Raw genomic sequence first — 12,981 nt, 5'->3', positions numbered from 1 at the left:
TACTGCAGGAGCTCTGCGGGGCTGGTGTGACCATGCTTATCTTCACGCAAGGAGCCCAAAGTTCAGAGAAATGAAATGATTGTTCCAGTGCCACCCAGCCAGCAGTGGCTGAGCTAGTGCACCAAGCCAGGCCCACTGGCATCTGATCCTATGCTCTTTCTGTTACACACGTTGCACCCCAGTGAACCTTCTTCCCATTATCTTCTTTATCACTTATATGGCCTCCCAAAGATAAGCATTTTGCCCAAATGAAGCAAGAGCTCTTCCCCCACTCACATGGGAGTTTATATCAAGCAGAGGCCCGTCTCTCTTCCACGACTGCAGAAGGTGGAAGGGGGCTGTGGACACACAGCAAGAGATCAGCAATGGCCGAGAAAAGGACATGTGCCTGGTGGAACATTAGACTGAGGCTCAGAATGATTCACAGACTTGGAGAACTATTCAGGTCCTCCGTGTCCACGTTACACCTCAGGACACTGATGCTCAGGGGACCTTTACGATTGCCTGACCTTTGGTGACATGGAGGGATGTCAGCGCTTGGATCAGAATTCAGGGGTCTTGTTTCATAGCCTGAAACATGTGGATGTGTTTTTCCAGAATCAAAGTAAAGTGTCCTGCTTGTTTGCTAGGGTTTTAAGGGCAGCTATGGTCCCCTGGTCGCTAAATCGGTTCTTCTCAAGTTCGGTTGCACATTAGAACCCCAAGCCCATGTGGATCAGAATCCCTGGGGATGAGGCTCAGACATCAGTATTTTGTAAACTGCCTTGGCGATTGCAATGTGCAGCCATGTCTGTGTGCAGCACTCACTGCAGGTGCAGAAGTCAATGGCTGATAACATTCACTTTGTTTCTCAAGGAATTCTTTCAATTGATTCCTGTCTGTGTACAAAATAGATTTAGATCACAGATACACTGAGAATTTATAATACTGCTGCCAGAATAATCTTTTTAAGACCCACATCTGATCACATGGCTCATCTCTCCCTGTGGATTTGGGACCAGGGGGGAGATGAGTGAGGTGCCTTGGGCACACAATTTAAAGAAGCACCCTCTGGAGTTCCCATTGTGGTATAGTGGAAACAAATCCAACTAGTATCCATGAGGATGTGGGTTCAAATCCTGGCCTCGCTCCATGGGTTAAGGATCTGGCGTTACCGTGAGCTGTGGCATAGGTCACAGAGGAGGCTTGGATCCTGTGTTGCTATGGCTGTGGTGTAGGCCGACAGCTGTAGCTTTGATTTGACTCCTAGCCTGGGAACTTCCATGTGCCACATGTGCAGCCCTAAAAAGCAAACAAATAAATAAACAAGAAAACATAAAGAGGCACCCTCAGTCTAGTTATAGTTGTTCCTAAATGTGAGTCCTTTCTTACAGTCAAGAGCATAAACTATGACAGCAGATCGATGAGATTTGGACAGTGGCCATGCCACTTGTCATTTCTGTAACTGTGGCTGAGTTAGCTAATTACTTCTGATGCCCGTTTTCCCTCTTAGGAGCCTTACAAGTTTGAAGAGTGAAATGAACTAGAGGCTTAGCCCAGCCTCAGTGGCAGTGTCTGTCATGCTGTCCCCTTCTTATCTTCCAAGGCTGAACCTATCTTCTCTTCCCTGCTAATTTTCCTCTCCCCAGCCTCCTCAACAAGGTCAAGTCAACCGCCCTCTCCTCTGCATCACTGTGGCACTTGAACATACTTTGGAACGTCCCTCATTGGATTATAGCTATTTATTCTAGTGTCTGTCTTTCCGGCCATGAAGCAATCTGGTCAAAGAAAGGAGAAAAGGGGCTTTGGAGTTGGTTAGACCTGAGTTTGAATTCCAGCTGAATGACCTTGAACATTCTCCTTGAGCCACAGTTTCCCTATTGTAAAATGATGAAAATAATACGAAACTCAGAGAGCTCTTACATTCTGCCTCAGAGCAGCTGGGAAATAAATCTCAGTGTCTTTCCCTGAGCCCCCACACCCTCTGTTCTGAGAGCCACCTCTATTCCTCTGAGATTAGGAACTTCATTCAGTGTGACAACCTGTAGTGCCTTGGCCCACGTCCAGCACATAGTAGGGACGCAGGAAATGTCTGTCATGATGAAATAAATTGCAAGATGACCTATAGTTACACATGCAGAGAAACTGAGAAATGAATATTGAAACTGCAGAAACAACTTGCAAGGGACAGAGAGGAAAGAATGAGCATGGGCTTTGCTGGGAACAGTAAAGAGACCACTCTAAATGGAAGAGAAAACATGCACTGAGAAACACCGCAGGAGAGAGACTGCAGAGCAAGCGGCACGACCAGCATTAAAGGGCCTCGGGACCAGGGAGAGAGGGTTTGGACTTTCTTAGGCAGTTAGTGCAGGTTTGTACGCTAAAGCTTTGATGCCATTCCTCACCTTTCCATTGAGCAGATAGGTGGCGGGCTGCATGATGTTCATCAAAACTCCCACTGGACTCCAGCTAAACTTGTATCTCAAAGGATTGTTTGAATGTTCGGGGGCTGGAAGCCCACCACAGTAGGAAGTATAAGATTCAATCTGTAAAATAAAGAATCAATAAACTAGGGAGAATTAACAATAAATTAGCGAGAACAATCTATCCAAGTAATTAACTGAATACAATGACACAAATAAGTAAAGTTATTACAGCTTCCCCTTTCTTAAAAGCTACAAGGGCTTTCAAAAATACATCCTTAAAGGAGTTCCCGTCGTGGCTCAGTGGTTAACGAATCCGACTAGGAACCATGAGGTTGTGGGTTCAATCCCTGGCCTTGCTCAGTGGGTTAAGGATCTGGCGTTGCTGTGAGCTGTGGTGTAGGTCACAGACGCGGCTCAGATCCCATGTTGCTGTGGCTCTGGTGTAGGCCGGCGGCTAAAGCTCCAATTAGACCCCTAGCCTGGGAACCCGCATACGCTGTGGGCACGGCCCTAGAAAAGACAAAAAAAAAAAAAAAGATACTTTATATACTAACAGATTGATAATATTACAAAGAATTTTTCCTATCTTTTTTTTTTATACAGGGAATATAGCCAATATTTTATGATAATTTTAATGGAGTGTAACCTTAAAAAAAGGGAATATAGCTATTTCTATAATCAAAATTATAGAAAGATTATTTCTGTACACAGAAATCTGGACCCCTTAATATTTTCCTAAATGGACCTTTGGATGTCAGATGACTCACCGTGGCTCCCACTTCTTTGGCCTTATCTATCGTTTCCATTGCCAACATATGGTCAAGACCAGGGTCCAATCCCAATTCACCAATGACTGTGATGCCAGCATCTTCCACACTGCAAAACGTGGAAAAGAGAGGAAAGAAAAATTTGGAGGGAAAATAAAAACAATTCCATGGGGCTATTTTGTTGAAAAAGACAGAAATTTACCTCTTTTCTAATTCCTTTAGCGCAGGAGTGATGTAGCTTGCAGTGATCATGTTAACTTTGCTTGCGATGCATGCCTTGGCCACAAGAGGATGCAGTACGTAAGGCAGCAAGCTTCAAAACAGAGGGAGAAACTAATCAGAAACTTTCTCTTCCAACCCTTCCTCCAATGAACTGTATGAAAGCTAAGGCATCAATCTGATTAAATTATTCCATCAGAGATGATCAGGGGCTCCTTGAAGACTGTAGAATAAACTCATCCTTGTTATCACATTTAAAACTCTCCACAATGACCTTCACTTAACCTTTCCATTTTTTTCCCTGTATCTCCTTCACAAAATATTTGCAGGGACCAAAGAAGCTATTGTACTTCTCCATTCACAGCCTTTACTCTTCCAGGTCTGAAGCTTTACTCTCTCTGTGTCTTTCACTTCAAATAGTCCCTCCACCCACTCACTCCAACCAGGTTATACTTCCCTTAAAGAAATGTCTGGGAGTTCCCGTCTTGGCTCAGTGGTTATCGTATCTGACTAGCATCTATGAGGACGCAGGTTCGATCCCTGGCCTTACTCAGTGTGTTCAGGATCCAGCATTGCTGTGAGTTGTGTAGGCGGCAGACACGGTGCAGATCCTGTGTGGCTATGACTGTGGCTGAGGTGTAAGCCGGCAGCTACAGCTCCAATTCAACCCCTAGCCTGGAAACCTCCATATGCCACGAGTGTAGCCCTTAAAAAAAAAAAAAAAGTCTGAAAAGTAACCCCTCCAAGAAGTTTTCCCAGATTCCCCCAAATCCAGACCTTCCTCTGCATGCATTCTATCCCTTTATAACATTTAATGGAATTTATTCCACTCATCCTCATATTTCTATGATTTTCTGTCTTGGGTCCCCTAGTGAAAAATAAGGTTGCTTTTCCTTTTACCTGTACATTTCCCAAATGGCTATCTTTATTTTATTTATTTATTTATTTATTTAGGTCTTTTATAGGGCTGCACCCGTGGCATATGGAGGTTTCCAGGCTAGGGATCTAATCAGAGCTGTAGCCTTCAGCCTAGCTAGGCCATAGCCACAGCAACACAGGACCTGAGCCGTGTTTGAGACCTACACCACAGCTCATGGCAACACCTGATCCTCAACCTACTGAGCAAGGCCAGGGATCAAACCTGCAACCTCATGGTTCCTAGTCAGATTCGTTAACCACTGAGCCACGAGGGGAACTCCCCAAATGGCTATCTTTGAAATAAGTCAAGATGACCCATACATTACATTAAAGAGCAGAGTCTAAGAAAGGCCAAGAGAGGAGATAAGTTTCAGTGGTAATGATTGGTGTAAAAGCTATTCGAACAGCTCGAGGTCTGTATGGTGAGTAAGAACTGAAACTGTACTCAAAATTCTGCTTTGGTGCTAGGACCACAAATCAGCCCCCCCCCCAAAAAAAAAGAAAAGAAAAAAATGAATTTCCTTAAATATTGATATAAATAAGTATATTCTTGTTCTATCCAAGGAATAATAAGAATCTTGTCAATCACATAACAATATTTAAGTTCTACTTTCTTATTACCTATTTGGTAAAGGAATCTACATGGTACCAATGAAAATGAAAATGCAAACTTATTATTACAGTGTATCACTGTACTTGTTACATTCTTCCTGTTTACCTCAGACTTTCTCTATTTCACATAAAACAAAACAATAAAACCACCTCTCAGGCATTTAATTTCTCTTCAGGTTAACAGAACAGAGTATTGTCATTTAGAGTTGTTTCCATGCAGAATAAAATTGTGTACATACTTTGAAAGTCACAATATGAAAACCCTTGATCTCTTTTTTTTTTTGGCTTTTTTAATCAAAAATAATTACTATTAAAAGCCAATAAACAAAATACTTGCAAAAGTCTTTGTTGGAAAAACATTAATAGAAAATGTTCAATGGCATCATTCTAAAGGTTGAGTGTTTTTTGTCACATTTGTCACATTAAAAACTTGCCTGATAAAAATACTACCAAGATCTAATATGTTTAAATGTTGACATTAACAGCACTAATTTAATAATATACTGAGAACTAGAATGATTGACTTCAATGGTGCCTATTTTAGACAAAGGGATTAGAGTTCATAATTCACCATATATGTAATATGGCAACTATTTAAAAGGACGTAAGTCATTAATCCAAAGAGCTGGAAACGCCACTTGTGAAAACATACATAAAATAAAAATTTAATTTTCAAAGTAATTTATCAAACTCAATTATTACTTTGCATTAAATTATTAAAAACTAAACTTGCAACTAAAACCATGACAATTGGACATATTATTATAAAAATTTTTGTGAAACATATTCTTTAATCTTTTTGCTTTGATAGTCTCTAACATTGTGTTTGTATCAAAACATTCTTTCTCCAATTTCAAGAATAAAAAGTTGGGGAGTTCCCGTTGTGGCGCAGTGGTTAACGAATCCGACTAGGAACCATGAGGTGGCGGGTTCGGTCCGTGCCCTTGCTCAGTGGGTTAACGATCCGGCGTTGCCATGAACTGTGGTGTAGGTTGCAGACGCGGCTCGGATCCTGCGTTGCTGTGGCTCTGGCGTAGGCCGGTGGCTACAGCTCCGATTCAACCCCTAGCCTGGGAACCTCCATATGCCACGGGAGCGGCCCAAGAAATAGCAACAACAACAAAAAAGACAAAAGACAAAAAAAAAAAAAAAAAAAAAAAAAAAAGAATAAAAAGTTATTTAAGGAGTTCCCATGTGGCTCAGCAGGCTATGACCTCAACTAGCATCCATGATGCTACGGGTTCCATTCCTGGCCTTGCTCAGTGGGTCAAGGATCTGGGTATTGCTGAGAGCTGTGGTGTAGGTCACAGATAAGGCTTGGATTGAGCATTATTGTGACTGTGGTATAGGTCGGCAGCTATGGCTACAATGCAACCCCTAGCCTGGGAAATTCCACATGCTGTGGGTGCGGCCCTAAAAAGACACACACACAAAGTTATTTAAGGAACATTCCAGTACAACAATGTTTAACAGCATTTCCACTATTCAGCATAGAAACTCAACCAACTGAAAAAAATGAAATGTAAAACAAATTTTGCTAACACTAAATTTTATTGAAGGCCACCAGTTTGCTGAATTTTAAAATTTGCACCTATTAATAGGTTACTGTCTAGGTCCGTTATCTTGCCATATTTTGCTTCTGATTTTGTTCAAAATGTGTTTTATGATGTTCTTTCCTTTTCATTAATCAAAAACAATGTTATAGGAGTTCCCATCATGGGTCAGCAGAAACAAAACTGACTGGTATCCATGAGGACACAGGTTCAATCCCTGGCCTCACTCAGTGGGTTAAGACTCCCGCATTGCCATGAGCTGTGGTGTAGGTTGCAGATTCGCCTCAGATCCCGCATTGCTGTGGCTGTGGTGTAGGCCAGCAACTGTAGCTCTGATTTGACTCCTAGCCCAGGAACCTCCATATGCTGTGGGTGCGGCCCTAAAAAAAAACAAACAAAAAAAAGTTATATTTAAATATCTATGTGCGGCAAAACAAATTCTCTTTGTTTTATTCAATAGGCTAGAATATTTAATTTTGAGTAAGGGCTTACTTTCATAATCATTGCCTGACAGACAAGGTCTATTGGTTATTGATAAGTTTTTGCCAAAAGATAATTAATGTACATTGAATTTGTGTAAATTGAATGTTTCTAAGTGCCTAAAGTGAGCCTATATTTAAACACATCAAGAGATAAGGCAAAAGTTCCCACTTAGAATTACCTTTTATTTGTCTGTTTTCCAAGCACCCTCTCCCTTTTTCAAGTAGGACATCACAGAACTTTCTCCAAAGATATTATTTGAATTTAATCTAACTATGAAAGTGACCTGATTATGAATGAGCACATAACTTTCTTCACTCCATCTTGGAAAAATTATAGTCTAAGAATAAACGGCTTACTCTCATCACTTTGGTATTTCGAAATCAAGTTTAATTATACAGTGACCCTCACGTAGCCCGTATCTAGAAGCTAGATCTACATTTGTATTAGACAGTAGTAAATAAGATATTTCAAGATCTGTTCCTCTGCTAAGGCTAGAAACGGTCATAGGGCTAGAGAATCTATTTATTTTCCTTTAAGCTTTATAAGTCCAAAGGATAATATAGCCACCAAAATATGATGCACGAGTGCATGACCTAGCAAGTCTGCTGCTAGGTAAATACTCAACAGCAATGGTAACCAAAAGATAACTACTAAAGTGTTCATGGCAGCCCTATTTATAATGGTCAAATTCTGGAAATAATTTAAATATCCATCAACGGTCAAATGGATAATAATAATATATCCACACAATGAAATACACTGCAATTACAGACACCACAAATGACTCACACACTGCTGAATGAAAGAAAGCAACCACAATGAGGAAGATACTGAAAGACTCTAACTGTACACACTGACAACTAGCAGAAACTAATCTCTATGTTAGAAGCCAGGAAAGTGTTTACCTTTGAAGGATGGGATTGGCAATAAAAAAGGGGCTCAAGAAGAGCTCCTTGTCTATGACAATATCCTGCGTCTGAATGGGGATGATGGTTACATGGTGTGTTCACTTTGTGAAAATTCGCCGAATTATGCACTTATGACTTGTGCACTTTTCTGAATGCGCACCTCCATTTAATAGTTTACTGAGAGAAAAGGAGGCATGAGTAGTAACAACAGCAAGGAAATATAGAGCAATCATTCCTTGCCACATACTAACCTGATGACAAGATCCTGTGTGGCCACCAAGGAGCCCAACTTCTCTTCCTGTTTACCAACATCCAGGCTCACAGGATTAATACCGTATTTCTTGCCCAACTGTTCGATCTGATTCTTCATGTCAGAGCCTATTTTAAGAATTAAAAAAAAAAAAAATCCAATCCTTAGATTTCCCTCGAGTCAGAGACTAAAACATTTTAACATCTCCAAAAATAATTTTTCAAAGTTTAGAAGCAAAAGAGTCATCCAAAATTCAGAGTGATCATGTTTTGAAATCAGTTTTACATCTTCTTCTTTAAAAACTGGGGCTTATTTACCTACTGTTATTTCTATATTGTCGTCTCTTGACAGGTATTCCAATACAGGCTCAGATACGTAACCAGATCCAAGAACCAAGACCTTTTTCTTGGTGCCCATTGAAAGTGACTGGGCACGTTCCCTAGAAATAAGAGGTGGAGGAGAGAAAATTTTAACAAAAAAAGTTTGCTGTCTCCATACCAAACTAAAACTCAAGACTATGAAGCCATCCTTTTTCCCCACATTTCGTATAATAAGACCCTCAATAGGAGTTTCCTATACCAAGATTTTTCATTAATTATTTTAGATTTTGTATGATGAGCAATAGACTCTGACGCTGCTAAGGTGTGTGAATGAATGTTAAGATGTGCACATGCTGGGCCGATGCCTGGCTTCCTCGCAACGGAGTAACTAGGTGTCACATTTTATCCTTCTGAGGGACATGCTCAAGAGCCTGCTGGGTGCCTTAGATCAGAAACCTCATTCCCTCCTCACGACAATCCGAGGAGACAACCATTTGCGGAGGAAATTATTATCATCCACGCTGGACACTGTCTTGTCATTTATCTTGAGGGTCGCTTGAAAACAACTAAAACCATAATTGTGAAATCACAAATGCCATGGATTAAGGGTAGAAGCCTAAGATGAGCCACTAAGTAGAACTTTAATTCTTGAACTTTTTGTTGTTGAAATTTGTGCCTTCCTGACAAAAAACTTTGTCTTTCTTACAAACTACAACCTCCAAGCAGTGACTAAGTCTTATCCATCTTTACAAACCCCCTATTGCTCACTGCATTTTGTCTTAAATATGGAAGATACTCATTAGAAATCTTTTGGGAATTCCCACTGTGGCGCATTGGAAATGAATCTGACTAGGAACCATGAGGTTGAGGGTTCGATCCCTGGTCTCGCTCAGTGGGTTAAGGACCCTGCATTGCCACGAGCTGTGGTGTAGGTTGCAGACGCAGCTTGGATCCCAAGTTGCCATGGCTATGGTGCAGGCCGGCAGCTGTAGCTCCAATTTGACCCCTCGCCTGAGAACCTCCATATGCCACAGATGAGTCCCTAAAAAGTAAAAAAAAAAAAAAAATCTTTTGAATCAAACCCCAGATATCAATGCAAAACATCAGAAATGGCTTGGGGTCAGGAACTTAAGCAGAAGGCTCTGTGGTTAGAATGGTTTAGGGCAGGATGTCTCTCAAACTTTAACCTTTATTTTGTTTCACTTCATTTCACTAATTATAAGTGAATGAAAATAAATTTAAATATGAAATGTCCCTGCCCCTTTCACCCCCAATACTTGTATTACTGATGAGGGAAAGTCTCCTTTAACTTCCACCCCATCCCATTTCACTTCCCAGAAAGAAACAGTATTATTTGGCCAATATAGGTGCTTTCTAACAACACTTTCTGTAGTTTGTATCGCTGAAACACTTTTTTTCCCACTGCAACCATGGCATACAGAGGTCCCTGGCCCAGAGGTCCCTGGGCCAGGATCACAATAGTGATCTGAGCCACAGCGGTGACAACGCTGGATCCTTAACTGCTAGGCCACCAGGGAACTCCAAGCAACATGTCATTTTGATGTCTGAAAAGTAAAACGTTCAAAATACACTTAAAAAAAACTCACTCCTGGATTTTAACACTGCCTACCCACCAGCAAGCCCAAACACTTCGGGTGAATAATCACTGTGCTGAGGAATGAAGAAAACAAAAGAATAAGGTAGGATTCGGGATAACGCAAATTCCCTTCCAAAGTCCATCTTCATTTTCAGTCTCTCAGCACAAGATTCCATCTGGGAAGAAGGGCCAGGAGTCCTAGGAGCTGGAGCCAAGCAGCCCTGCTGCTACATGAACTACGGTGGGTAAAGAGTGAAGGTATCATCGTGACAAGCCCTGTTAGATACGTCACTGGGATTAGTAACAGGAGATGATCAGATGATGAAAATGCAAAGATTCACAGAACTGTGAAAAACAAAACGCAGGACGTTTCCCCTACAAGACACTCTCCTACAGAGTTACAGATCTAGTTGCTTTTTCATGAAACAAAGTATATGAGCTTGCCATCAAGCCAGAATATTCCACTGACACACAAAAATAACTATAAGCTAACAAACATGTGGAAAAGGCACAACAGGAGTACTTGATCTGGTCAGATCTCTGATTTACTTCTCGTAGGTAGAACAATTGAGAAAGAAGATCAGGTTTGTTGGTTTTTTAAAACTTTCCAACTCTGGCTCCTCCTGAGAATTCAGGGCGTGGGGTATTTTGTTAAATGTGAACAGATCACTGGAGCTGAAACAAATGCAGGTCAAGTGCAATCAGCTGTAGGAGAGCAGAACATTCCAAAGAAATGTCAGTGTTTCCAAACTTGAATAGTAAAATCAGTTAAGGAAACAGAGGCCTTAGCTAAGGGCCTCTCTAAGAGAATGCTTCTCTTGAACACATTTGCCACCTTACTTGTTGACACTTTCCTCCTAATAAGAATCCCCCAGGCAATGTGGACCACTCACCATTTTTTTCCTTCACTACTTTTCTTTCTTTTTTTAATCTAATTTTGATTTTGTGTTGGAATATAATTGATTTACGATGTGTTAGTTTCAGGTGTACAGAAAAGAGACTCAGTTATACGTATACATACATCCATTCTTTCCCCATACAAATATTACAGAATATCGAGCAGAGTTCCCTGTGCTATTGAGTAGGTCCTATTTTCTATATATTTACTACTTTCCTTAATTTCTAACAAAGAGCTCACGCTGCTAAATAGTATCCCAAACAAAAGAGTCCAAATCCTCGACTAAAAACCAATCTGAAAAAAAAAAATAAAAAAAAACCAATCTGACAAATGCCATGTGATATCACTTATATGTAGAATCTAAAATAGGCCACGAATGAACCTATCTATAGAACAAAAACAGACTCACAGAGAACAGACTTGTGGTTGCCAAGGGAGAGAGGGAGGGAAAGGGGTGGGCTGAGAGCTGGGGTTAGAAGATGCAAATTATTACACTTAGAATGGATCAGTAATAAGGTCCTACTGCACAGCACAGGTAATACAAGAATATATATATGACCGGGTCACTTTGCTGTACAGCAGAAATTGATACAACATTGCAAATCAACTATAATAAAAATTTTTTAGTAAATTAAAAAAATAAAAACCAGTCTGAAAGCACCACAGACAAGGACAGTGTGCTCATTTTCCTTCGAGAGAATAATTGCGATATTACAATAAACAAAATGCTAGCAAAAGAACAAGAACTTTTGGAGTTTCAGGTGCTAACACACAAGTCTACATGGGATATTAGAAAGCCAAAATGATGCTACAATACTGCTGGAGGGAAAATAATTCACACTGGTTTCAGCCAGTCCCGTTGTCTGAATTTCCTATATTGACAGACATTTTTTGAAAACTGTACATTGCCTAATTCTAGTATCCTGAACTCCCATGGAAGCATTAAAAAAATACTCATGAGGAGTTCCCATCGTGGCGCAGTGGTTAACGAATCCGACTGGGAACCATGAGGTTGAGGGTTCGGTCCCTGTCCTTGCTCAGTGGGTTAAAGGATCCGGCGTTGCCATGAGCTGTGGTGTAAGTTGCAGACACAGCTCGGATCCCATGTTGCTGTGGCTCTGGCGTAGGCTGGTGGCTACAGCTCTGATTCGACTCCTCGCCTGGGAACCTCCATATGCTGTGGGAGCGGCCCAAGAAATGGCAAAAAGACAAAAAGACAAAAAAAAAAAACTCATGAGATCCAAGACAAGAATAGATATACTGAAGTTCCTGTTGTGGCACAACGGAAACAAATCTGACTAGTACCCATGAGGGTTCAAGTTCAAGCCCTGCCCTCGCTCAGTGGGTCAGGGGGATCCAGTGTGGCCATGAGCTGTGGTATAGGCTGCAGATGCAGCTTGGATCCTGCATTGCTGTAGCAGTGGTGTAGGCTGGCAGCTGCAGCTTCGATTGGACCCCTAGCCTGGGAACTTCCATATGCTGCAGACGGGGTCCTAAAAAGTAAAAAAAGAACTAATATATTAAACAAGAGGATGTGAACAATGCTTACCTGCTCTCTCGGAGCGTCTGGATGTATTTATACTTCTTAGCCAGTGTGCCGTTGGATGTAATCACTGCCTAAATATATATGACACAAGATATTTCTTTAGTCACCACTTTTAGTCCCATGAACATGGGCTCATGACAAATAGAGGAGAAAGAGAGTGACGAGATGGAGCAAAACAGGGAGAGAAACAGGGAAAGGGAAAAATGGAAGTGAAGATAGTGGTGGAAAAAATACACTAAGGAAAAGGATTTATTTTCATAACTTACGTCTCTCACCACAGGAGAAAAATTCTGACTTTCAAGAGGCTGTGTCGCATCTGATAAGATCTGAAAGGGAATTGAGATTGGGAAAAGATAAATGACACTACAAAGAAGGCTTCTCGCTATCTGTATCCATATTAAAATATTAGTCAAAGGAAAAAAAATTTAGAAAACAGTTTTCTGAAAATCACTCAATTGTGTAAATAATTGGTAATAGAAGTTTTCTGCAGGAGTTCCCATTGTGG

At 41.0% G+C, this 12,981-nt stretch overlaps 1 protein-coding gene across 14 annotated transcripts in view; it reads right to left on the bottom strand.

Moving 5' to 3' along the window:
- The window catches only part of AASS (aminoadipate-semialdehyde synthase), a 99,169-nt gene that overhangs the window by 14,696 nt on the left and 71,492 nt on the right, over window positions 1-12,981 (bottom strand). For all 14 annotated transcript variants that reach the window (XR_014833141.1, XM_085004781.1, XM_021078483.2 and 11 more), the window contains 7 exon segments: window positions 12,743-12,802; window positions 12,480-12,547; window positions 8,433-8,554; window positions 8,117-8,243; window positions 3,375-3,485; window positions 3,173-3,281; window positions 2,385-2,525 (listed from right to left, as the gene is read on the bottom strand). Coding sequence is in view for 13 of the 14 variants with exons in the window: in XM_085004781.1 (XP_084860907.1) it covers window positions 2,385-2,525; window positions 3,173-3,281; window positions 3,375-3,485; window positions 8,117-8,243; window positions 8,433-8,554; window positions 12,480-12,547; window positions 12,743-12,802 (738 nt within the window). In the remaining variant the exon portion in view is untranslated.

Source organism: Sus scrofa, chromosome 18 (assembly GCF_054392235.1).
Source record: "Sus scrofa isolate SSC_HxYL_T2T_F1_AM1 chromosome 18, Sscrofa_HxYL_maternal_Yorkshire_Landrace_v2.0, whole genome shotgun sequence".
Classification (NCBI taxonomy): Eukaryota; Metazoa; Chordata; class Mammalia; order Artiodactyla; family Suidae; genus Sus; species Sus scrofa.
This window is presented reverse-complemented; position numbering and strand designations above follow the sequence as displayed.